The 26,045-nt window shown below is 51.5% G+C and overlaps 1 protein-coding gene across 1 annotated transcript; it reads right to left on the bottom strand.

The window, feature by feature from the left end:
• Positions 1 to 186: 186 nt before the first annotated feature.
• Positions 187 to 10,918, bottom strand: ADPRH (ADP-ribosylarginine hydrolase). The gene is made up of 4 exons (XM_075434448.1): positions 10,572 to 10,918; positions 9,888 to 10,234; positions 2,454 to 2,814; positions 187 to 1,720 (listed from the first exon to the last, which is right to left on the bottom strand). The coding sequence occupies exons 1-4, from the start codon at positions 10,628 to 10,630 to the stop codon at positions 1,333 to 1,335; spliced, it is 1,155 nt and encodes a 384-aa protein (XP_075290563.1). The 5' UTR covers positions 10,631 to 10,918; the 3' UTR covers positions 187 to 1,332.
• Between the last annotated feature and the right edge of the window lie 15,127 nt (positions 10,919 to 26,045).

The following is a 26,045-nucleotide window of genomic DNA, read 5'->3' as shown; positions in this document are numbered from 1 at the left end:
CATAAAGGTGTGCTGAGCTCCTAAGCCCGCTCCCCCTTTTAGGCAGCCTCTCCCTCTCCCACCACCCCTGTTCCCTGATGCCTCAGCTCTCCTGCCTCGTGGTAGACGCCTTGCACCCTCTGGCTCTTCGCACTTCTGCCTCCCATCCCTTAATTCATCCCGTAATAGAACATAACACTTAACAGAGGCCCCTCAGGTCTGTTTATTGGATGGGATACACCGTTCTTGAAATTGCTCTGAAAATAGCAAGTACTTTGCTGTGTCATAGTCTGGATTTGAAGAAAAAACATACTTTTGTAGAATTATCCATAGCAAATACTAAGCAAATAATCTTTAGTAATCTTCATGTAAGGAGAAGAATATAGTTCACTACAGAAGTTGCTTAAGTTGACGTAAAATGCAGCCTTTTAATTCTCAGTACCCACTTCTACCTTGAATAAGAGTTCGGTCAGTTGTCTTGAACCCCCCTCATTAACTGAATGAGGGAAGGAGTGTGATATGTTCTTACCTGTGCAGCAAAAGTGCTGTGAAATTGTGCCAGCTGCACTGCTGACGTAGCCGTCGGCTTGGGCTTGGGGGTTTTTCCGCATTCATTTAAAACAAGTAAACAAAAAATCCTCTGCTAAAATAATTGTATGAGAAAACTCTGCTGCCCACAGACGCGAGGGGCTGTTTGCCCCCGCCCCACACCACAAGCAGGCTGTCCAAGGGCTGTACCTGCTACGCTCTCTCTGCTACCGAGCAGAGGTCCTGCCTTTACACATGCTCAGGGCTGGACGGCAAGCGGGGTCCCCAGCACTCCCCATCGCCAGTTCAGGGCGGCGAGTGTGGCGAGCCACCGTGGGTTTGCCGGGAGGCATCTCTCCAGCCCACGCCCGCCCCGCGCTGCCGGCCGTGCATCCCTCACCCCCTCTGCCACGCTCGTACGGGCGGCAGCCCCGGTTTGGGGCAGCTTCTGCGGGTCTTGCCGCCTGTCGTGCTGCAGTGCTGCGGTGGGAGCTCCTGCTGCCCTTGAGGCCCAGAGGATGAGCAGCCGCCGTGCTGACGGGGAGCGATGCCTCCGGGCTGGGCTGCTCCAGGGACAGGCGCACCCGTTGTGTGCTCCCACCAAACCCCCTTGCAAATGGCTGCCCGCAAGCCCCACGCTGCTAGCTCCAGAACGGCCTCCCCGCTGAAGCCAACACACTCAAAGGGAAAAAGCAGGCCTGGCTCTGGCTTACGCTCGCGTGCTTTAATCCAGCGGGTTTGCAAACCGAGTTTGCGAAACCTTGGTCGAGCGAGGGGCGGCGGGGGGGGTCAGCACACCCCTGGGGGGCCCTGCCACCCCCCCGCCTAGGCGATGCGGTACAGGTCCTTGGCCACCTTCTCCAGGCGGTCCCGGTACTCCAGGTGGGCGTAGAGGGAGGCGCCGACCCCGCGGAAGCCGTGCATGGCCCCCCACCAGCAGGCCGCGATGGCGGCAGTGGAATCGCTGTCGCCGCCGTGGAAGAAGGCCCGGTGAGCCAGCTCTGCCCAGGAGCCCCCCGCGCCCAGCAGCGCGTCGTACGCGATCATGGGGGCGTCGTGACCGCTGCTGCCGCCCCAGCCGTCGTAGCTGAGCGAGGTGTAGAACGAGTCCCTCTCCTCCACGCCGTAGCTCGGGGGGAAGGTGGGCGGCGAGACCCCGTCTGCTATGCCTCTCTCCGCCAGGTATTTTTCCCATTGCTCTTCGAAGTAATGCCTGCGAAAACAGGAGACGAGATGGAGGGGCTGCAGGAAGCCTCCCACGGCAGGACCACGTGCCCGAGCTTCCTGCAGGCGCTCGGGGCACCAGCTGAAGACGTGCCACAGCGAGAGCCCCGAGCGATGGCTCGGCAAAATGGCAGGCGTCCCCTGTTCGTCAGACAGGGCGATGACTTACAGTAAGAGGCACAAGGACATGTCTCGGGGAGTTAGATTTCCCCTCCCTCCAGCCACATGGGAGAAGGCAGCCCAGCACCTGCTGCTGTCGTGCTGCGCAGGATTCAAAGGCTCAGAGCGAGAACTGAGTCATCTTCCCAAATTCTGAGTACCTTGAGCCCTGTCTGCATGTGCCCCGGCGCACAGAGCCACACCGAATCTGCAGCCAGATTTGGTTACAACTTTCAGACTGAGCTCAGCCCGAAGCCTGGTGCTGCTCCCCACCCTGGATTCCCGTCTTTCAGCAGGTCACGGTTGCTTGAGATGACAAGTCTAGCTACTTCATACTGGATCCAGAAAATGTCACCTCTATGTGACCCAGTTGTTTGTTTTTTTTTTAAATAAGTTAGAGGTGTATTTCCCCTGAGGGACTTCAGAGACATTCTGAATTGATTCGATCCCGCGGCAGGCGTGTGCTGCTCTAGGAGTTCACTGAAGCTTACGTATCAGCAGAGCTCGCCCTCCCGTACATGAGGTTTACTTTAACAAAACCTGGTGCTGGGAGCGCAGCTCACCATTGCCCCATGTTCTCCTCCACGAAGAAGCTGGTGTCCCGCACGTAGGCTTTCGCCCGCGGCAGCACCTCCAGCAGCCCTTTCCCCCAGGCCGGGGGGGGCACGCCATTCACCGCGAAAGCCGTGAAGAGGGCCGAAGCCAGGGACCCCAGGTAGCCGGTGGGATGGTGGTGGGTCATTCGGCCGCTCTCGATGCTGACTTGCACCAGGGTGTCCAGCTGAGCGGGGCGGTGGAAGCGCAGCCCGATGCACATGGCGCGCATGGCGGCCCCACAGCCTCCCGCCTTGGGGCTGAACGGGATCCTCCAGCCGTCCGGCCGCCCTGGATCCAGCTTCAGCGCATTTTCCATACACACGGCACCTGGACAGGAGCAGCAGAGCCAGACAGAGAAAGAAAGGAAAGAGAAGAAACAGAAACATGCATCAGTAGGGAATGGGGTCACACAGCTCAGGAACCGAGGGGAGACAGGCAGGGTAGCAGGGAAGGAAGCGTTGCTCTCTCTAAGGGCTTTGGGCTTTCCTGTAAAAACGTCAGTCGTCTGCTCACACACGTTTCTTGCTTTAGATTGCCAGTGCATCCTGCATATTCCCAAGCAGACCTGATAATTCTTGTTTGTGAAAATAATAAAATAGTCTAGGGGAGTGAAAAACATTCCAGGGCTGATTTAGGTAATTTACATTGTTTACATTTACATTTCATGTTATTTATTTAATAACTTATCTACAACACACACACACTATATATATTAGGTACATTATGGACACATATATCTAGATATCCAGATAGACATTTATACAGGAGGTTTGGAGGGCCATCAGGTCACATTAATCCCTGATCCAAGGAATGCCTAAGTAACTCTGCATTTTTTCCTGACTGTTGTTTAGCCTCTTTACGGGACCCTTTAAAGGCAGGGACCCCACATCCTCCCCAGGAATCCTTCCCATTGCCTCACTGACACAAAATGTTTTCCAGATCTCCCGTGCTGCAGTTTGTCAGAAAGCGATGACTGTAGCACCTCCCTCACCACAACAAGGTCTGCGTAACTGGCTTTACTGTACTCCAACAAACAGAAGGACAACTGAAAGTCAGCCCAAAGGTTTGCCTGGCCTGCTAGCTCGGCTTCAGACACAGCCACTAACAGGTAACTATGGAAAGGCTACAAAAAAATTGAGGCAAGTATGTTGCTTCCCCAGGAAGACCCGCCTGGCTTCCAAGACAGAGGAGCACAGCCTGCCTGCGTCAGAAGATGGATCCAAAATGCCGTGTTCAATAACCCCCGTGGACCTAGCCACCAGGAAGTGGTCTCCTTAGCTTGAACCCACGCATGCCTTCAGACTCCCTTAACAACCCATGGTAACCAGAGCCACGATTTTGTTAGGCAAAGCATTTCCTTTTGTTTTAAAGTGCCATTTGACACTTTCCTTAAATTCCCTTCTAACAAGAAATAAGGACTTTTCATGCTCCACGCTATTCAGGACTGTATATACTTTGTCGCTCTTCCTCAGTTTTCTTCTGCCGGAAGCTGACACCCTAGCCCAATTTTGCCCCTCTTCTGGTGGGAACCCACACTGTAACTCCTGCTTGCCCACCTCCATCTCTTTCATAGTTCTGCTATTTGCTTTTTAAAGAAATTGCTCTGCTCTTTCCAGTGCTGCTTCTTCAGAAACTCACTTGTTGGTCCAGCACATTCACGGGATAAAGCTACCTGCACAAACACATCCAAATCTCAGAACTGAGCCAGCTTTCCCAGCCAAGACCAGGAAAAAAGTTTTGAGAGCTTAGCCCAAACCCTTGTGTGACAGGAAGAGGAAACAGGTTTGAAACATTAAATTATCTTTGATTCTCCTCTACTGCCTTGCCTTTGTCTCCTGGTCTTCTCTTCTGGCCAAATCTTTAATACTTCTCTTCCAGCAGAAAGGTAAATCAAGGGCAGGTTTCAAGCAGCTTCATTTAAGTTTTAATGTGTTGGACAATGGCAAAAGTGGACTCAAAAGACTAGTCTTCTCCTAACCACAGCGTGCCTAGTCCTCTCTCAGCCACACAGGGTAACAGCAGCAGTCGATATGCTCATGCACCCAAAATTAGACTGTTGCTCCTATACTTTGCTGCCTAACCGGGACAGGTAGCTGATAAACTTGCAGGTGCTCTGGTTACTTTGACAGTCAAACTAAGTAGATGTCCTGGTTTTGGTTAAAACAGAACTGATTCTCTATTAGCGAATTTTCCTTACAGCCGAGTTCTTCTAAGTAACTGCATTTCTCTGACGCTGGCTGCATATTTTACAGATGTCCACTCCAAATCTAGTAACACCTACTGTTTATAGTTACACTGAGCTAACGGTAGGAAAGGAATGCAGAAAAAGGCCCCTGTTTATAATTATTACTGTAGCAGCCAAGGTCACCAACAGACCTCTCAGGTCCCGCAAGTGAGGAGTCACGAAGGGTCACACAGGGAGGGGCAGACAGGACAGGTGACCCCACACTGACCAGCGCGGTATTCCATGCCACACGTCGCACTCAGTTTAAAGCTGGGGGATCACAGGGGTCTCGTTTTCTTCGTCCATGGCCGGCTGCTGAAAAGGACCCCGCTCCTTGTCCTGCCTCTGATCCTGATCCGTGCACCCCTGAGTCCATTTCCCGTCTGCTGCCGAGGCCAGTCCGGGACTGGTGGGACAGCACCCAACTCTGGGAAACTCAGTACCGGTCTTGTATATTTTGTTTTATTTCTCACATTATTAGTATTATTAGCAAAGCTGGTTTAATTTTCAGTTGGTAGGTCTCCCTCCCTTTTCCTCCTTTCTCCCTTCCCGTGGTGGGGGGGAGGGGGTCAGCAGAGACTGTTATTGCCACCCCGCTCTAGACGGGGACGTAGAACAGCATAGCAAGGCAGAAGTCTGGTCTAGAAACTTCACACGACTCTACGGTCCAACTACCGCTGGTGCAACTCGATCACCACGATCCAGGAGCTCGCTAATCGCAGCCAGGTACCGCACTGAGCACCCTGCAGAGCTGTTCGCTCCTGCCCTTTCAGGCACACGCTCGGCAGCAGGATTTGGTGCGTGGCAGCCTGTTCACCTGCACACGGCATTGACAGCGCCCTTGTTGCTGAAACACCTCCGCACCCAAGCACAGCTTTAAGACTGGCTTCTGGACATGTGCTAAAAATAAACAACGGCTGGCTGCTGTCAGGAAGAAGGTCGGTGGATCCTTTTACAGCTCTGGTCTCAGTGTCTTCAGTGTATTTCTTTTCCAATGGTGTTGTTACATTATCAGCTTATCAGAGCAGCACAGGGTACAGCCCTCTGCGCCGCACCAACGGGTGGACCGGCTCCCCATGGACGGTTGTCTCAAACTGAAAAAGAAACTCGGTCCCGCGGCTGTCAGGCTATTTGCCCCTCATGCCTGTCAGCTGACATCAGCTCTGAATGGAAACGGCCCATGCAAGTGTCCCCCACGGGAAGAGACGGGTTGCCAGTCAGCGCAGCCCACAGCGTCGGGCCACTGCCGCTCTCGTGAATTCCCCGCAGTGTGACCCAGGCACAGACCAGAGCTGGTATTTCACCGGCCCCACCCGCGCCTGCCACGCCAGACCCTCACGTGATGCCACCGTCATGTCCTTCCCAGTGGGTGAGACCTGCTGGTTCTGCAGCACCGCACAGCCAGCCGATCCCTGGATCAGCCCAGACGTTCCTTACACATCCTTCCTCCCGCTGATACATGGAGTGAAAACCGCGGGGCCGTGTTTCTCTGCTGGAAGCAGCAGCAGGCAGGTTTGGTTTGGTTTGGGAAGGACTGGGCTCTACCGGCACTCATCGCCACCAACCTTCAACTGAACTGCCCGGGAGTTTTGTTTTTGTGGCGTCTCAAAATGGGAATGTATTCAGGCCTCTACTGCTAATTCCCTGCTGGCCACTAGGTATCAAAATCGTTACGAGGGATATCAATATAATCTCCAACTTTATGATCATTAACAGAAAACCGAGGCATTTTTTCAAAAATCTAACTATACCAAGCATTGCACTTATGACCCATAACAGGACATTAAAAAGAACCCGCCAAACAAAGCCACGTTTTTAAAAAGCTGTGCCGACCGCCCTATTCGCATGTTCCCGGTAAAACAGACCTTCTGCCAGGAAGACAAGGGGAAGGGTAAAGAGCAAAGGGACTAGGGCAGCTTAAAATCAAAATCTGCTTAACAAAAGCAAAGCGAAATCTGTAATCTTGCCAGAACTGTGAGCAAGACATTTCCTTCAGGAGGTGTCTGGGCAGGTTGAGAGCAGGCAACTCGTTCCTTGATAAAAAGTGAGATTGTTCTCGCATTAACTGTAGTAAAAAGAAAATGAGGAAGATGACATGACTTGCACTGTAAGGAAAGAGTGGCTATTTTGCAATAACAATTTACCTGCAGCTTTAAACCTGTGCGTATTACTTTAGGAGAGGACTACTGATAACCTGCAAATGAAAAAAAATGTGTAAAACAAACAAGTATAGGACAGCTAAGACTCCTGTGATTCATGAAGTATTACAAGTATTATCCTCATGCTTTTAAACAGTTAAACTATTAAAACATTTGAAAGAAAGCCCGTTTAGGAAGACTAAGCTGAAATCACGTTGTCCGGTCTTTTTTTAAAAACAGGCTTAAAAAAAGAAAACGGCTGTAGGAGTTTCTGAACCGGGAAATTCTGTTTTGGAAATGAAATCCTGGTTAGGAATCCTTTGTACTAACAATAAGAAATGAAAAGTTACCTGAGGAGGGTACTGGTCTAAGGAAAGAAGAAATACAAGCAAAAAGCAGTGTGTGAAGAAAGACAACCTGAAAAAGCTTCAAGTACGACTGGACGTTATTTCTGGAATAGGCTTCCACTCCACTGATTTAGACTCTTCATGAGCACAGACAGTAACAGTTGTTTGGGATCGATCAACACACATAAAAAAGGTGAGTTAAAACAACCACATAGTGGTAAATAATTCCTCAAGGAGAGGACTTGAACCAAAAGACAGAGTTGTGAAGCAGAAGGTTTCCTGGAGAGCTGTGGAGGCAGATGTAATTGTACCATGAAGCAAGAAATCCATCCCTGCTTGTGTCGCTTACTTCATTGACTTCGTTATCGGCAAAGAACAATGAATTTGGCGCTGTGGCATATCATAAAGAGCAATAATGGATGTAGGGATTAGCTTGCTATTGAATTAAGACAGTGAGTTCTCTCCTGGGGCCGCATACTTGAGGGACCCTGCCATCACCGTCTGGTGACTCATAGCGTTGTGAGAATCCCTTTGTTACTGGGGTTTTGGTTTTCAGGTCTGGACTCCCTTGTGTGGGCGAGCAATGTGACTTTCCCCCCGCTGTTGTGGGGGAATCTCTTCTCTGTTGGGTGAAAGCTGCAGCAGCAACTTTCCATTCTCAGCCTTATGGGCTGCAATTCCCTGGTGAGTACTTACTTTGGCCAGAACAGCATCACCTCACGTTACGTTCTCAGTTAAAATCCATTTACTCTGAACTGCTGAAAGAAGTTACTGACATGCAACTTCTATCATTAGGATTTATCAATATGGCACGGAGACTCCACGCTGCAGATATGGATTAGGTATTCCCTTTGGTAGTACCTCAGTGGGCATTAAACTGTCAAGTGTCAGGACTTACGCTCTCAGAGCCGAGCACCTGTCCTGTGGCTGCAGCAGGAGCACCCCAGAACGCTGTTACAAGAACATTCCCAACAGACTTCCATTTTTTTCCACATTACGTTCCCCGCTTCCCCAAAAATTTTGCGAGGTTAAGTGTCCATGGACCCGTTAAAGAAGTTGCATTTCTTTGTTTAGCTAGATAACCTGACCTTCGTCACTCCAATTAGCGTCCGTAGCAAATTTCCTTTAAAATCCTTCACTTCCCAATGGGAACCGCTTTTGGGCATATTGCAGCTGTTACTCACAGGAGGACTGCAGCAGGTGTGCTATTATCCTTAGCTATTAATCACTAACATTTAAAATTAAGGTTCTTCTCCTCTTCACCTCAGGTTTTAGTCACTGAGCTTAGATATCGGAGGCAAATATAGCTTCCAGATGCTGCCTCACTGCCAGCTGTGGCTAGTCCACCTTGGCAGACCCCATCAGCTGGGCGAACTACAAGATGCTCCTCTGCCAAAACAGCAGTGAGTCGCTCGGAAGTTCAAGCTGCCAACTCCCGCTATCCTGGCAAGCATCGTTACCCCGTCTTAAATATTTTATTAATTAGTCTACTCCAACAACTGAGACAATCTGTGTCAAAGAATACTGGCAGTTTAGTTCTCTACACGAGGGTAGGAGGTCACTGTGGAAAGGTAAGCGGAGTGAATTCCTGCTTGAGTTTCCAACCTGGTTTACCTTGGAAATGCACAGCTCTGTCACGCTATGCTCAGTGACCCTAAGAGAGTAATACAGGATTTGGCCTTTCCCATGTTTAATGTCAAATCAGAACATTCTTGATACATTCTGGGCACTCCAAAACAGGCATGTCTTGGCAATTTCTTTCTGATGTATAAACTTTCCTGAAGGATGGCTGAATTTGAGTGTTTCCTGGATACTTCACACGGCCTGCACTAGCCAAATTAGAGGCCGAGCCTCAGCAGCTCCAACTTCAGTTTAACTCAAGCATCCAGAAGAGGCTGGGCCATGAGCACAGAGCTGGACGGGGTCCTTGGGGAAGAGCTGGGTCCGCAGGCCTGGGCGAACTAGGAACTACAGGAATTCCTTGCATACGGCTTGGCTACTGCAGCCTGTCAGGGCTTCCTGAACGCTGCCACACACTGCCAGTCCCCGCTGCCTGTGACCCAAACTTGGCACCCCTGTGTCTATGCAGAGAAAAGAGAGATGGTGGAAGCACAGGGTTCAGAAAAGACAACTGTGGCCTGGATGTCCTGGCATGGAAAATAGACACGTGGAGCTAGCCAAAAGTAGACTTTGGGTTTAATAAACTTAATTATTTCAAGCAAGGATCTTTGTGCCTTTAAATATATTTTATGTGTAATTTATTGCATTTATTATGGGAAGTTCCATATTAATTCTCTGTTCAAATGCGTTGCTTTAACGCAGCGCCTCAGGGTGTACATTACGCATGGTTGAGTTTGCATTTTTCATCCACTGGATGTAGGAAAAGACACATCTCCAGTGCAAAAGTCAGCATCCTTCCCCTGAGTCGAAGGCCAGGCCTCACACAGCCTGTAAGAATGTTTTGTAAATGTGGGCAAAACAGTATCTTTTTCATCTAGTTCAGAGAAGACCAAACTGCTCCAGCTTGCTGCATTCTGTTCTCTTTAGTTCATCCTGAAACAGGTGCCCTGTGTGGAAAACTTTTGCCTTGACATGAGACACCGTGAACGCTACAAACAGCCCAAAGCAGCGCCAGGGCCGAGCTGTCAGCGAGAGGACAGCCGTGCCCAGACAGTGCTGTGGAGGGGTTACCTGGAGCTCGGCCGTCCATGTCGTCCATGCACTCCTTGTAGTTCTTTGCAATCAGGGAGTAGAGATGCGCTAAACTTGGGTTCTTCCCGGCAGCGACCAGGGCTTCGGCCGTGGCCAAGTGCATGACCGTATCATCGCTGACCCTCCATCCCCGGATGCTGAAGTTGCCGAGCCCCCCCATCTCGGCCAGCTCCCGGTGGATGGCGGGGCCGCTCTGCAGGAACTCCCACCGCCCGTTGCGGTAGCCCAGCGTGTCACCCACCGCGCTCAGCACCATCGACGCCACGTAGTTTTCCATCGCCTTAGGACACAATGTTTGCCCCAGGACCACTTCCATGCAGAAAACGCTATGAAAATAAAACAAAACAAAACAAAGCAGAGGGAGACTGAAAATAAGATCTTCCCCAGTTCAGCCTCCAGCGCCCAGCCCCAGCAGGGCTGGAGAAACGCGTGCGGGCCATGCAGCCGTGCCCTCGCCCGCCATCTCGCCGGGGCTGCCGGGGCGGGGGGCGCGGGGTCCCGGGCAGAGCCGGCTGTCCCAGCGGTGCCCCCCCCCCCGAACCGCGGTCCTCCCCGGGTGCTGCTGCGCCTCAGGGCCGGGCCCCTTCGCGGGGAAGGGCGGCGGGGCCGGCCGAGGCCGAGCCGGGGATCCGCGCCGCCGGACGAGGCGGGACGGGTACTTACGCGGCCAGCCCTGCGAGCGGGGGCCGCCGGGGCCCAGCCGAGTTCCCCCCCGGCCACATTCGGCGCCCGCTGCCCGCCGCGGCCCTCCCTCTCCGCGGCCCCTCCCTGCCGGCCGGCGGAGCCGCTGCCGGATGGGCCCGGCCCCGTCCCTCGGCGGGCCCCGTCCCTCCCGCTGCCGCCCTGTCCCCGGCGCAGGCGCGGGGCCGGTGCCCGGGAGCCCGGGGAGGAGCCGGACGCTGTCTTTTGCCCTCGGGTGCCCGCGCCGTCTCCCCGCCGCCCCCAGCAGGGCCCAGCTCAGCCCCCGCTGGCCCCGGCCTCCTCCAGACCCTCGCTGTGCCCAGCGGGGCTGCTTTACGCGGCGCACGCCCGCTCTCCAGAGCCCCGGTTCCCCCTAGAGGCACCAGCGCCTCTTCCACGAAGGGAAAAAGAAAAAATAAAATCCCCCCCCCCGCTTGGCTACGAGAGAAAGCGGTGGTAGATTTTGAGCTGCAGCCCCCGGGGGATTTCAGGGCAATGCCGAATGTAGCGCTGGGCCGGAGCAGAGTCCCTGGGGAATTTGGGGGCGAGCAGGAGTGGGGGGCTGGAGCGGGGCCCTGGGGATTTCGGTACGGCCGGTACGGCCTGCCCGGTGGGATGGCTGCCGCTGCTCCGCACCCCGCTGCCAGCGCGGGGCTCCAGAAGCGGCTGGCAGAGAGAACAGCAGCAGAAAAGGAAGCGGGAAAAGAAGGTGCCGGTGCCTCGGGACCGCCAGCGGTGCCTGCTGGCCTCTGCTGCTTCCCTGCTTCCTTCGGTTTTGTGTAGAACGGCTCTGAATTTACTCAGGTTGGCACGGTGCTTAAAAGCAAAGTGGGGTTTTTCGCTCCTAAAGTTTTGGCCTGCGAGAGGGGAAAACCCCTCCTACCTTTGGCTGGCTCTCTGTGAGGAAGGGCTTCTGCTGCAGCCCGGAGGAGCGGAGAGGAAAGTTGCAGGGTTCCCCACAGCGACGGGGAAATGGGAGAACGCCGCCGCATCAGCACGAAATGCCTGCGGCGCTGAGATCTTTGGATCTCGTTGCTGTTTCCTGGTTCCGGAGCTGCTTCAGCTTCCTAAAAACCGAAACCGAGACGCGCAATGGAGTAAGTGACATCGGAGAGGTGTCACAGGAAGACGTCGAGGGCTGCTTGCTGACAGGCGGCGGACGATGAGGCAGCAGCAGGAACCACCAGCAGGAGCCTGCGAGCGGGCGGGGAGGGTGGCAGGTCTCAAGCTCAAATGCACGCATTGATCCCAAAGGGTTCTCCTTGCAGGAGTCCCACGGGATGCTCATGAGGTGGGCGAGGGGAGCACTCTCCATCAGGGAGCACCTCCAGCTCCGAGGTGGTGCAGGGCAGCATGGCCCTGACTCACCCCGTGGCATGGGCAGGTGGGCACGACCGCTCCTCCTTGGCAAAGATGGCCTTCTGGTGCTGAGCCGTGCAAGGAGTTAAAGTCTCGCCACGTTGCACCTTTCTGGGGTTTTTGTTGTATTTTTTTTTTTAATGAAAATTTAGGCTGCGGTGGACCTATGGCCAGGATATGCTTTCTGGAAAGTACCACCTTGGAGCAGCTCGCTGACATGCCCCTGCCATGTGTTGGACACTGTGGTTAGCGCTCGCTTAGGCTCAGAATTTTCCTTCGTATTCATCTGGAAAAAAAGGGTAATTCTTTCTGACTAAAAAAATTGTGCCTTTCTAGATAAGCCCAGGGTTGAGGGCTCCTATTCGGAGGGGCTGCGAAGGGTTGCATTGCAGCGCTGGAGCTACATACTGGTTGAGACCCTGTGGGATGTTTCCTCAGAACTACGTGAGGCCTTCAGGCCAAGAGCTGGAGGAAGGTGAACATTAAAAATGCCCGGTGCACCCTCTTAAACGCAGCAGTGCCCCTACTCTAGACCCTACAGCTGTCCCCGAAACAGGACTGCAAGGGAACATCTGGAATTCTCATTTTTCACCTCTCCTGTCCATCTTCTCTTTGCCCCCGAGGTTCAAAGGTGACTTTCCAAAGGATCTTCTGGGGCCCTCAATCATGTTCGTTTTGGACCAGCGCCAACCGCTTAACAGTCTCTCCTTCTTTTAATAGCGTTTTTTTCTCTGTAATGACAGCAGGCATTTTTTTGAGTGGGGAATATTTCTGGGCTTACCCTAGTTCTCAGTCCCCAGGTGCGTGTCTGTCTGTCGCTGGCCAGCAGATAGCAACAGGCTGTAACAGGGGCATTCAAAGCAGCCACCGCCACGTGAGGCGCGCCGGGGAGCCGGCCGGCTGGCTGCGGGGAGCCCGGGCAGCGACTGCTGGTGAGGCAGCGGTGCGTGACCCTGCCTACACATGCGAGGGGAAGGCTGGCCGCTGCAGCGTGCTGGGGGCTGCGGCCCCGGCGGCGGCACGTGCTGCTGGCTCTGCGATTCCTTCACCCTGGGCACGGCAGGATGGTTTCTGCCTCGGTTTCTCCAGATGACCCTGGTGGGGCAGCGACTCTCACTTGTTGCCTGACTTCCCGTGGTGATGACAGAGGGGGGCCCTCACCTGCCTCTGTCTTGGCCGGGGAAGCACAGCTGAAAATGAAGGCACGAGCCTTGGCCGCAAGCACAGCCTGGGCCTGGGGCGAAGACGGTTGCAGAGATGGTTTTACCTGGGCGTGGGGTCACGCGTGTGCGTAATTGGGGAACAGCAAAAGAACATGGCTGAAGCAAGTTTTGGAGATGGCAGCAGAGGGGGTACCTCTAGGTGACCAGCTTGGTTTCAGGGAATACTGGACTTTGACCTCTTATTCAAGAAACCAAACTTCACTGCAGAAATATCTGCCGCTTTCTGTCCAGCCTTGCCTGTTTCCACAAACTGTCCAAGAGAGAGTTTGGCTCACTGCCGAGGGTGAGAGGGAAACAGCGGAAAACTAGTGTCATCTGTGCATTGTGGCACCTGCCATTCTGCTCAGGATGATTCCGAAAGCCCTCCTAAACACAGCTTTAAGAAGAAAAATTAAAAAGTACAAAAAACCCCCACTGAGTCTAGCTGTTTCAAATAACCATGCTCCTGCAGGGCAGAAGGCGAGCGGGATAATTGCTTTGCCATAGAGAGGCACTGCAATGCCGACTTGAGACTACCGGCAAGTTCGGTGACACAGGGAACACCTCCTGGGTGAGCGGGGGCTGTGATCACCTCTCCCACATCCACACCTGGCAAAAGGAACTGCAAAAGCATCTTTGCTGCCACTCCATTAGGTTTGTAGCTGGCTTGTTGGAAAACGGGAGCGCGTGGGGGCAGGGACCTCCCCAGCAGGCTGCAAGTCCTGCTTTCGAGCCTGGGGACACCGGTGAGGCAATCCTGGCCAGCTTCCGTGGGCCTGGGGTTTGCCTCAGGTGGTGGAGCTGAGGGTCCAGGGCTGGCAGGCCAGTCGCTCCTTGACGTAAATCAAGCAACATTTTCGTTTTTGGTTGTGTGCCAGCGCTGGCACTGTGCTCCTCACCTGCAGGGTGAAGGCATCTGTGGGACGGAGTCGCTGTCCCTTCTGCCATGTCATTTCCCTCAGCTGCTGGCAGTTGCGCCCGTGTCCTTTCTGAGCGTATCGGGGAAGGGGGAGCGGGGGACCCCGTCAGAGGGTTGTCGTGCCTGCAAACACAGGGGCCCATCAAGCCTGCCTTACAACCACTCTCAAGTCACCTTACAGCTACCAACAGGCAAAGTTTGGAGGTTCTTGGCACTTGCCGGTGGAGATAAGCCCTAGCGGCATGTGGTGGGCTAAGCGTGGCCAGCTGCTGGGCAATGGGAGGGGAGGAGGTTTCATCATGCTGTAGGTTTTGAGACAGTGATGCTCTTCCCGCATTGTGGAAGCAGCAATGTTTAAAGTGTTAAACGTGCCTTCCACTCTGAGAGCGGGTTTCTCCTTTCTGTTTGAAAAGATACAGTCTGGGGAACATAACCACGGTCCGTGCTGCAGAGAAGATGTGTCGGGTGCGAGGAATATGAAGAACAGCTGCCTGGGGCAGAATGCACAGTACGTCTCGCCGTCCCAGCCGTAGCTCTGCTGAGGCTCCTGGTGTTGCAGCCACAGCAGATGTGGCCAAGCACGTGTGGTTCACACAGGTAATGTTGCTTCCACACTGCAGCGGACGCAAATTAGCTACCGGGCTCCTCCAAAAACTACTGCTCCTCCTCTTTCCCTCCAGCTTTCCCTCCTCCCAGCTGCATGCATCCACTGCCTGCTCTGAGGGTCGTCCTGCTGCAGCGTGAAGCCCGTTTGGCCTTCAATCCTGCCAAAATAGAGTTAGGAGAAGGTTAGAAGTAGCGTGAAAATAAGGGTGGGGAAAGGAATGAGGCTGGGGAGTAAGGTCTCCTCTTTCTTCTGCCAGCAAGTTGCAAGTGTGTTCAAACTGTCTAAGGAAATCACAGGTTGTGTACAGACATCAGAGCTAAACTTGAGGGAGGAAGAGCTGGAGGCACTAGCTGAGGTCTGGGGAAGCAGGCCGATGGGAACGGTGCTCAGAAGTTCCCGTTAGCTTATTAGGGAGCGCTTATAGCACCAGGAGCTGCCAGGCTGAAGGATGACTGTTCTCAGCTTGAATGACTTAAACTGAGACTAGGCAAAATCCTAGGTATGAGAGGTTAGGAAAAGCCCTGTGGTGGCTTTGAGATGTTTGATTGGGTGGTTATTTTCCACCATAGGGATTTCTCTGATGCTGGGTTGTGACCTGAGCCTTCTCTCCTGCCTTTCTCTTCTGGCTGTTGCTTCACCAGCTCCCTCTAAAACACTGCTGTTACTGGGAGTGACTCCTACTTTTGGCCATATCCCAAAAGAACGAAGGGGCATGAGAGTTAATGAGAAAGGGCTTAGGGACAGCAAAACACGACATTTGAAAGGTTACTTCTGCATTTGATTCTTCATGAATTGGATTTCAGAGAATTGGGAAGTGCTGGTGTGTGACAGAAGAGGAACATATGAACAAGACCACTGAACGCTCTGTTTTATCCATTGGTCTCACAAGGCTTAAAAATATCTGCCTGCTTCCTTTCTGTACTTACGCACTTCGGTGATGCAATTCAATGGTGACATTGCCTTGATGCATGGAGAAGTACTCCTGGAAGGAGGAGTGGGGAGATGTTGCAAGGACATCGACTGCTGGCCTTCCCTCTTCTGGCTTCGCCCTCACCCCATGCACATACCCAAACTCGAAGGAGAACGAAGCCTTTGGAGGAGGCCACCAAAGACACTGCTGTGCTGTGATTAGCCCTCTGGTGTGTTCCCACAGTGGCCCTGGTCTGGCAGAAAAGATGGGCAAGCTCTTGACAGCAATCGCTAGGCCAAGGAAGCTGCTAACTGTGAAACCTCTTGGCATTTGAGATCTGGGAGGAGATGGTCTGTCACTGATCTGCCAGGTATGTGGCTGCACAAAGCTGGAAGGCATTATAAGAGGATCTGGTTTAGGGGAAAAAACCAAACACTTTCGATTGGTGATATGTGTCAGAGCACGTGTTGTCAAAAGTCAGTTGAAATTTAAGAAAATCACAACTCCAGGAGAGAGAGAGGCGTGGGCATGAGGATGCTGGCCCTGCTGCAGGCCCAGTATTGCTGCGGTCCATACACCCCAGTGACAGTGGCTCTGCACTCCCTCCAAGCAGTCACTTCTGCCTGGAGCAGAGGAGAAAATAACACTTGCGCTTTCGTTCTGTATGGAAGACCCCTTCCCTGTGCTCCACCCCAAACCCTCCGCAGCAGGCGCACAGGACATCCCCGTGTTTGACACGGATGAGACAAGAGCATGAGCTCCAGGGTCAGGCTTCGTGTCAGAGCAGGCGGTTGCTGGGGGTGGGAAACGCGTTGGTCTCCGGTCTGTCAAAGCAGCTGTCACGCTGGAGTAGCTGGGGAGCTGTTAGAGGCAGAGGAGTGTGAGATCTTTTTGCGTGCTGTTCAGTCATCTGCTTGCACTGGGACTGGGATTTGGAAAGTGAAATGTTGCTTTATCCCACCCTTGGTCTCCAGAGCCTTCTCATTCTTTTCCACTGAATATCCCTGACGTGCCAGACGCTTTGATGTAACCTAGCCATGTGTGGCTAAAGTTGTCTGGGCTGCAATAGCGAAAACTGTGAGGCCACACTTGGACTGACAGAAATGGGTCCAGCCATAACCGAGGCTGGTATGAGAAACCCGTAGGCGTGCTGTGCCGTGCCAGGAGGAAGCAAACCAGAAGAGCTGATCGCGCTCCTTGCTGAAAAGCGGGCAGTTGTGTGTGTGGGTGGTGGTAGGGGGAAACGAGAGGCAACATAATGCCCGAGTTCAGGAACTGGCATGTGAAAACACAGTCCAGTGGTAGGAATTTCTGCCAGCGGAGAGGAGCGCAGCAAAGGTCGTTGCTATCATTAAGAAACCAAGGGTGGAGAGATATGTGAGCTGGGATCTCCAAGCAGCCAACTAGCCTGACCTCAGTAAATGGGAAATGAGATAGTGCAAAATGAGTTTACCAAGGCTATCTCATGCCGGGCTATCATAGTAGGTTTATTTTGATAAGATAATTGAGTACGTAGGCAGAGGACTTCAGAAAGGCAGTCCTTACAGTGCTACAGGCAAAGACATTAAGCTGGAGAAACATGGAATTAATGTGAGCGTTGTAAGGATTTACCTAAAGAAGTCAGGAGGCTGTGCCTCAAGGGAAGCGAGCAGGGTGGAAAGTGGTTATTAACGGTTGCTCCTCAGAGGGGTGATCTTGTTTACCCAGGAAGAAAACAAGCTCTAATCAGATTCGGTGAGATTCGAAGGGCTAGTCACTGTAGAGATTGCTCAGGCTACAGCACGAGAAGAGCTGATGGCACCGAGGACTGGAATAGGGGAAAGAGAATGAAAGCTGGCAGCACAAAATGCCAGCTAGCACGTGCAGAGAGTAGCTGTAAGATGTTTTGCTCCCACCTTGTCCCCTGCCATTCAGAAATTACAGAGGAAGGGGAGTTCTGATTGATTGATTGATGGTAAGTCCTCACCATAGCGTAGCCAAGAAAAAGAAGGAGGTGACCACAGGTGAGATCTCCCCAGCTGGTTTAGAGGCACCTCTGGGTGGCTAAGGAGGCACAGGGCCCCTGCACTGGGCATGCAGGGTGGCTCTGGGCAGCCTTGCCAAGGCTGACAGAGGACAGGGCAGCAAGGGCCAGGCTGGGAGGAGAGCCCGCTGTGCGGAGAGAGACCAGAATGGTGTGGCCAGTGCCCAGAGGCGTGCAGGGTCACGGCTGCTGGATGGGAGAAGCTCCACGGCAGTGACAGCAGGGTGCCGATGCTGGAAAGTGTCTTACCAGGGTGTGGGGGCAGCGAGTCAGAGCCTGCACCCCTCTGTGAGCCCACTGCAAAGCCACACTCACCCAACAGGGCTGGCGATGCCCAGCGTCCATCCCCAGCGCGCCACCTTACCCCAGGGTAGCAGGGACAGGGCTGAGTGCTCAGGAGAGCTCTTCCAGGCATGCTTGCTTCAGGCTTATTTCCAAAGGCGATCCCGGGGTTGCTGGTGGTGCTTGCAACCTTATAAAGGTCCTCACCATGGTGCAGCCTTCTTCTGAACACTGCAAACTTCTGAAAACCTGTGGCTGTGGGATGCCAGGGAGGGAACCTGTGTGCATACGGGCGTGGGCAGCACACCTGCTGAAGAGGCCGAACACAGCGCCTGTGCTGCGGGGTTGCTCTGTCTCTTCTCGTGGCTTTTCACCAGCACGTTTAGATCTCTGTCCTCCCCTCAGGCTTCGCCCTCTCCCAGTGCCGCAAGTGGAAGGAGAGATACACTGGCAGAGGGGCTGGATTCAACAGACGGGCTCAGCTGAGCCTCACAGCGAGTGGACGGTGCTGCTGCAGGAAGGCACAACCAAGGAACGGGTACCTGTGCCCCAGAGCTCCGAGGGTTTCCATCAAAAAGTGTGATAGCCGTGTAAAGGGGGAAGTCCCATGGCTCGCACTTACAGAAAATCACTTTTTTTTCAGGTTCAAAGGGAAAAGAAACAAACCAAAGCTGGACACCACATTTAGGTTTGAGTTTCAAGTGTTTTCAGGTTTGGTTCTTGTTTTAGGTCTTGGGGGCTTTTGCTTTTGTTTGTTTTCTCCTGAACTCCCCCTCCCACCATCAAATGTCAACCTGGCAGGTTTCTGGAATTGAGTCCTTCTGAGCTTTGCTTCCTGAAAAGCCCTGAATTTGCACTTCCCGTGTTGCCATCTGATTTGTGAGCACGCTGCAGTGAGCTACGTCTGCGGATGCATCAGCAAGGACAGATAAATAGCTCTCTCTCAGTAAGAAATCTGCCAAAAAAATCTGTTTGGCAAGAAAACTACTCCAACATGAGGAGTGGCCAGTCCGCAGGCTGGCAGCACAGCCTTGCTGCAGATGGAGCTTTTGGAGGCTTTCTGTACCGATCCTTCTACTGAGCACATGTAAACTGAAACCAGCTAATGCTTTTTAACACACATATGAGTGTATTTTTTCAAAGGATTGGAAAAAGCAGGGGCTCTGACGGTGCTCTTCTGACTGTTGAATTTCTTGTTCCAATGCAGGAACAAGCCAAAGCCCAGTGAGGATAGACAGGCATCAGCTCAGCACAAGGGAGAAAAGCTTCTTAATTTCTTATTGTTAGTCTTAGAATTAGGTATTTCTTTTCTGGGGTTTTTTTTGTGGATTTTTTTAATAGATCAGTCTAAGCCATGTCTGATGTATAAAATTTCATCCCAGCAGAGCCTTTAAAATGAAGCCTAACCACAACCAAAGCAGGGGATAACAATGCCTAGCAGCGCTGATTACAGGTAGCGCTTTCAGCTCTGCTTTTAACAGAGGCCGTAATTCTGCTCTTCGGGCGTGACTCCCATTGAAATCAGTGTTGCATTGTATATACAAATCTGTGCCACACTTACAGACACTGTGCTTGTCCATATGGGGAAATCACAGGTAGGAAGCTGGGCTGCGAGATAGCAGCATGCTCACTGATTCTAATTAACTCCTCGTTTACATGCTCTTAGTGGGCGCCGGGTGTGATTTGCCTCAAAGACAGCAGAGGTCCAAACACAGTGGATTGGGTGAAGTTATGCACACACACACACAGAGACAGACAGTCAGAGCTGATTTAATCCCAGTTTTTGCCAGCAAGGACCTGTCCCTTGTCTCTGCCCTCATCCCACCAGATCCTGCTGCTGATCCTGGTTCTTGGTCTTGTCTGATAGTCCAGTAAGTTGATGCAGCTCACAAAGATGGCAAAGAAAAGCAAGTTTATTTTGTTTATTTTCTTTGCTGCGTTGCGTGTTGAACAAGATTCCACAGGGACACTGAGGGGTAAATGTACCAGGGTGAGATTTGTCCCTCCCTCTGATCGGCCATATGGAAGTAGTTCTTGGGATTTTTGCAAGCCTGCATCTTAGAAACCAAGCACCATGTGAATCAGCTGTGGATTACTAAAATCAAAACAACATTCTGAGGTGCAAAAACCCACTTACAGGTTGTCAGCCCTTAGTCATATTGACAAATTCCTCAAGTTGGAAGGACAGATGCCCGGCAGACCTCATGTAGAATGCAGACCTAAAGAGCTACTTGTCATATTGTTTCATACCTTAATTCATTAATTTTACACATGCATTGTCATGTCTGCACATCATCATGTTGATACATGTGCTTAAACATTTACTTGCTTATGTTTGCACTGTGCCAGTTTCTCGTTGTCACTGTGGTTTTATGATTAGGACAGCTTGAACTTCCGTGGACCTCTGCAAAACCTCTAGGACCGAAGTCCTCAGACCTCGCCTCCGCATGGCCCGCTCTGAGGCCGACTCAGAGCCTTACACTTTTTTCCCCAGCGAATGCAAGGGCAGGCTCTGCTGCCCAGGTAACACAGAGCAATACTGTCCTGTCTGGATAAGAACATATGGAAAATCATCTTCCCCATGAAGCAGTCGCTTGTGCCAAATAGCAAAATGCCTGATTAGGCAGGCTTTCCAGGGACCCGGCTGTCCTCAGCTGCACCCTGGCACTGTGAACACCCGGAGCAGGGAGCGCAGGTGCCCTGCCTGCCGGGAGAGGCAGGGGTCCAGCAGCCCTCCAACCAGGAGAACAGGGCAGGGACCGTGCACTAAACCTGCACCCTGGCATACCATGCAGCAGCACTCTGAGGTCAGGCAGGTCCCTTTTCAATGGGGACCTCAATTTTCAGCTTGCCCGTCGCTGCATTAAAATTTCTTCCGTGTGATAGCGCAAAAAAAGGGAAAATAAGGCCTAGCATGTACTACCAGGTGCTGCGTTTCAGTGGTCGACCTGATCGCTCGCCTGGTGCGGCAGCCAGTGCTGCGGCACGTGGTGCTGTGTTTTCCCTGCTCTCTATCCTGGGGCCACAGTGAGGGTGGTCTGGATGAAGCCATCTCAGCCACAGTCACACTCCCCCTGCAGAGCTGCTGTGCTCTGTCAGCCTAAGCTGCCTGTGAAAACAGGACCAGGGCTCTCAGCCCCTTCTGAGCCAGCAGAAGCCTATGAAGCGACCAGCACGAACAGTAACTTAGAGCACAGTACAGCTGTCGACAGAGTTTGAGCCACCCATGTGCTGAAATAGCTGGTGCGAATGTTAAACAAAACATCAGAGTGATTTTTCTTTGCAGCCTGCTGCTGCCGAGGGCAGTGACTCCGCGGCAGGGAGGGCTGGCACAGCCGTTTTTCTTCTTTGAGGAGAACCAACGTATTTGCTGCTCTGTCTTCACACACTGGGGCAGAAACTGTGGGAGATCGGGTTCTCCTTTACGAGTGGATGAACCACCTCTGCTGCAAGGGAAGAGCTTGCAGGAACTAGCTGAGGGGGCTGGAGGTGGTGAGGGCAACTGTGAGTGCCAGCTTGCATGCTGTGGGGCAGAGACCCGCTCGCTCTCCTGCATGAACCACATGAGCACTCGGGGCTCTGCTGCGTGGTGGTTACACAGGCAGTGATGTCCCACAACAACAGCGTGCGGCGATCGAGTGGGTCCCGTACAGCAGTTTGTGGTGAGCGTAACTGCAGAAGATTAATCCCAGATTATTAAGGCAACTTTGTTTTTGGCAAGAAGCCCTGGTGCTCTGAGAAAAAAAAAATCAAATACGCACACAGTTATATGGATGAAGTTACGCTTGCCAAACAGTGTGCGTGGCTTTTGTAGTTACCTTACTTCAGTTGATTTCCCATGTTTCCCCCTCTGTATTTCTGAGTTCAGAAGATTTTTTTTTTAGCTTTATTTATCAATCCTGACTTACCATGGCACAGCACACATGCCACCTGTGCTTTCTAATGCACCAGGTCACCAAAGCATGCTATCTGTCTGTGCGTGGCCAGTCCAGCGCTGAGCAGTGCTGCCTGCCCTGGGCGCTGCTGGACTCTGGTACAAGCTGGGCACTGTACTTGTGGTGCTTGTCCCGTCCCCAGCACACTTTGATAGCAGTGACGCTCTGCCTTGGTCTTACGAGGGGAGAATTTGGCCCTTCAGATTACTGAGCTAAGAATCTCTGAATTTGACTAGCTGGGTGATAATGGGAAACGGAGTCTTGCTGCTAGCTTGGATGTTACCTGATTGCAAAGCTCTTAGCCCTCCGAAAGGCCTGCCACAGTGTACAAACCGCCCTTGAAGGCCAGAGGACCGCTGACCTGTGGAGCATGCATCACACTGGATGGGCTGCGGAACAACAGTGCTCTGAGCCCTGAGCACTGTGCAGGGGAAAGGTGCAAATGCTGGCTCTGAGCCCATCTTCCAGGTTTAAAATGGCTTTTACAGGTCCAGTGAGGACTTCCTTGAGCCCAGGGTGGTGGAGGAGCACAGTACCTAGGGGATGGTGCCAGGGCAGGGATCCCTAACAAGCATGTGTGACCTTTGCTAAACACAGGGAGAGGACTGAGCCCAGCACGGGGACCCTACCCGAGGTTTCCTCCTTCAGCTCGCCTGAGCACCAGTGCTCATCGAATGCCAAACCCCTTGAAGTGGGCCATCACCCTGCAGCATCTTTAGATTAAATTAGTTTTGAGACCTCTCAGTGAAGGGTCTAGGGCACAAGAGGGGCAGGCTCTGAGGGGCTGGTGCCATCTGTCCTGCCATGGTGAAAGTAGGCTGCACAAGTGAAACCTGCCCTTCTTTCCTGAAAGTCCTCTGGGTTTTTTTTCTGTAAACAAGACACATACTGATCTGTGCGGAGATGAAGCCTTTAACTTCTTCAAATCTTGCCAGCTTTACAATCTGAAGGCTGGAGACAGCTAGGGGGAAAAACAAGAACAAGAACTCTCATGAGCTGTGGGGTTTTTGTTATTGCTATTTTCCTTTGTAAGATGAAAGCGGTTTTCTGTAACCCGAAACTGATGGATTTTTCTCTTTCCCCACAAAGTTTTTTTCTTTTGTTATTGACATTGCGTAGGAGACAGTTTTTCTTTGCTTGAACAACTTCTCAGGACGCTGGGACCTCTTTGGTAAGGCTGCCTTCTGCGCTTCTCTTGCAGGGAAAAGAAAAAAAGGTGTCATTTACTTCCACTGGTGAACAGATGTGTGTTATCAGCTGAATTCAGTTCATTACTCCGTATACCTTGTATTCCACGTGCTGGTGTTGGAGCCATCAGATGCTGACAGGACGAGAGGAAACGGCCTCAAGTTGTGCCAAGGGAGGTTTAGACTGGATTTCAAGAAAAAATTCTTCACCGAAAGAGTTGTCAAGCACTGGAGCAGGTTGCCCAGGGAAGTGGTTGTCTCACCATCCCTGGAGGTATTTAAAAGACATGCAGGTGTGGCGTTTAGGGACATGGTTTAGTGGTGGACTTGGACTTGGTAGTGCTAGGTTAACGGTTGGACTCAGTGATCATAAAGGTCGTTTCCAACCTAAATGATTCTATGAGTGTACAAAAAAACTTCATAGAAATGTTACTCTGCTTTGCAATGAGATTATTTCCCTGTCAAAGAAGTTTTCAGGGCACTTGTGCAACCATTTTTTTGTGATGTACATCTCTGGAAACACATCTTGGATACTTTCCATTCAGCCTGGACGTTCCTGCATTAAAAACATGCGGATGTGCTTTTAGTTCAGATTAATGCAGAAAGGAATGTCTGTTCACATTAAAACCAGTAAAAGGGATCCCAGTTCTGCAGGAGGGAATGTGGTTGTGAATCCTCACCAGGTGCTGTGTTTTGGTTTTCAGTATTTACCCAGTTCTGCCTTTCTGATATTTCTCTGAGATGTCAGCTGAGAAATAGGGGGAGGTTGTTTTTTTATTTGTTTTTACCAGTCTCTAAATGTTCAAAATAATGGTGTTTGACTGTGCTGGAAATGTGTTTCTGCACTGGTGGTTCTGCCATTCGAAAGAAGTTGGTGATGTCAGTGGGTCTGTGGGAGAAATTTAGTAGCCGTTTATCTGAACAGCCTTCCCTTTGAGTGCAAAGGATTTCTGCCACAAGTGCTGATTAGTGAAATTAATTTCCTCTACATAGCACATACGCTGCAAAATTTCACTTGTCTTTTCTGCTTTTTTTCCTAATGGTTTTGTGTGAAAGCAAAGGAAAAATGTGGTGTGCGCGTTGCGCTCACATCTTCCTCATTTCCACAGTAATTGTTTTTAGCAGAATTTAAAGGCTCTTTCTTATTAAATGCAAGCTTCCGTTTTCAGGCTGCAATGCTTCTTCTACCCGTTTAATCCTGTTTCTGGAGCACATACAGGTGAAATGCTGAAGGCCTATTAAAGTGTGCGAGAAAGCTTACTCCTATGGGGATTTCTCTGTGAATTAGTGGGCTTATACTACCTACTACAGTGCTCCTATAAAGGAGTCTCTTCTGAACTGTGACTTCAATATGTATGAGTCCTTCAACTTTGTTAGCATCCTAAGGATGCATAATACCTCTTCCCTTGAAGAGGCGGCTTTCAAGAATCAAGGATATGTGCTTAGGGAATCTTTAACTGATGGAAAAATTGTAACTTCTGCCTCTGACCAAAGCAGAACAAAGCACTTGGCCGCTACGATCGCTCCGTCATTGCAGTTTCCTTGAGATCAGGGAGCTCTCTGAAGGAGAAGATGCCAAAAGCTGTGATACCTAGAAAAAGAGAAGGAGCTCTTACCGAGAATAACATCCATGAGATCAGCTGTCTGTCTAAAATCTAGGCAGCCTTAATGAAGCAATTAGCTGCTATGGGTTTCTCTGTGGCTAAGAAGGGGTGTGATGCCTCCTTGCTACAGAATGGCGGCTGATGAGCTCAATCGCTTTCCCGGCCCGCTCATCTAAGGGCAGGGTTAAACCCTGAGGAAGAAATGCAGATGTGGATGTAACAGGCTGGAGTTTCATTCTAGTTGTAATATGCTAGTAGTAGAAATATTGGGGGGGGGGGGAGGGAGGGAAACTTGTATTTAAAATGAAAGTAAGATGATAACATGTACAGTATAACAGGGCTGCCAGTAACTATAGTGATGAAGAATACTTGGTTAGACTAGGAGTAGAAGGTGCATGGGCCCATCTGACTTGTAGACAGGCAGTCCCTGCCTGAGAGCTAGGACTGTGACTTGGGAAAACAGTGTGTGAATGACCATATTAACGATACTTTTTTCTTCTCTGAGTACCGTGAAAACACTTGTGTGTAAACACATGGTCCTAGCGTCATCTGCATTTGCAAACTGTACCAGTGGTCCTATTAGAAAATGCGTGGGTAGAATACAAATGTACAGGATTTAAACAAGAGCCCAATTCACAAAAATGTGTGCTAGAAACCCTGCAATGGAGACACACAGGATCTCCGTCTGACTTGATAGCAAACTCCTCTCTGCCATTTCATATCGAATGATTTTTTTCCCTACAGAAAGGTTGTAACCCGTTAGTGTTCTGATAGCCGATTTCTCTGTAGAATACCACCTAGTTAGTTCTGTCAAAATAAATCTCTGATTTGTGTTACGATCCAATAAGCCCAATTCACTTCTACATCAGTCCATCTAATCCATCTAATTCAAGGAAGCTATACTGAACAAAAACTGGAGCAACGTAGTGGCAAATGATTTCTGACAAAAAGGATGCATTTGCTTTAAATCAAGGTAATTTAAATCAGCAAGCCAGAAATCTACATTTAAATAAATTATTTTAATCTTGGTTTGCATTTGCACTTAGTTTTTTTTCTTTGAAGAAAATCAGGCTTTCATTGGTGTGTAGCCCTCTCGCTGCGATTATTACAGCTAAATATAACCCCTTACACTATACCAGGTTTCATCTTATTTTGTAGGAGGGTGTGCAGTATCTGTACAAATCTACGTCACTTAGCAGCACTTGTTTACTCCCTCAGGCTCTTATTTACTCAGCAATTTGTTTTTCTGCTTAGGATTCACCTCAGACTGGTTTTGTCTGGCTGCTCGGTTTCGTGAGGGCTCTGCCTTTCCAGACGTTAGAGCAAGGATGGCCAACGTGTCTCCTTGGGCCGGTGCGGAGCCGGGGGGATGGCGGGAGGAAGGGGCTGGTGGTGGGCGCCATAGGCGAGCGGTGGGTGCCTCCTGGA

The sequence above is a fragment of the Opisthocomus hoazin genome, chromosome 1 (assembly GCF_030867145.1).
Source record: "Opisthocomus hoazin isolate bOpiHoa1 chromosome 1, bOpiHoa1.hap1, whole genome shotgun sequence".
Taxonomy (NCBI): Eukaryota; Metazoa; Chordata; class Aves; order Opisthocomiformes; family Opisthocomidae; genus Opisthocomus; species Opisthocomus hoazin.
This window is presented reverse-complemented; position numbering and strand designations above follow the sequence as displayed.

Bases quoted from the DNA above. Each gene is read 5' to 3' on its own strand.
- ADPRH (XM_075434448.1), bottom strand. From the start codon at position 10,630: ATGTGGCCGGGGGGGAACTCGGCTGGGCCCCGGCGGCCCCCGCTCGCA. The intron at 10,235-10,571 runs GTAAGTACCCGT...TTATTTTCATAG, and splicing joins CCGCTCGCAGGGCTGGCCGC to CGTTTTCTGCATGGAAGTGG. The intron at 1,721-2,453 runs GTGAGCTGCGCT...CTGTTTTCGCAG, and splicing joins GAGGAGAACATGGGGCAATG to GCATTACTTCGAAGAGCAAT.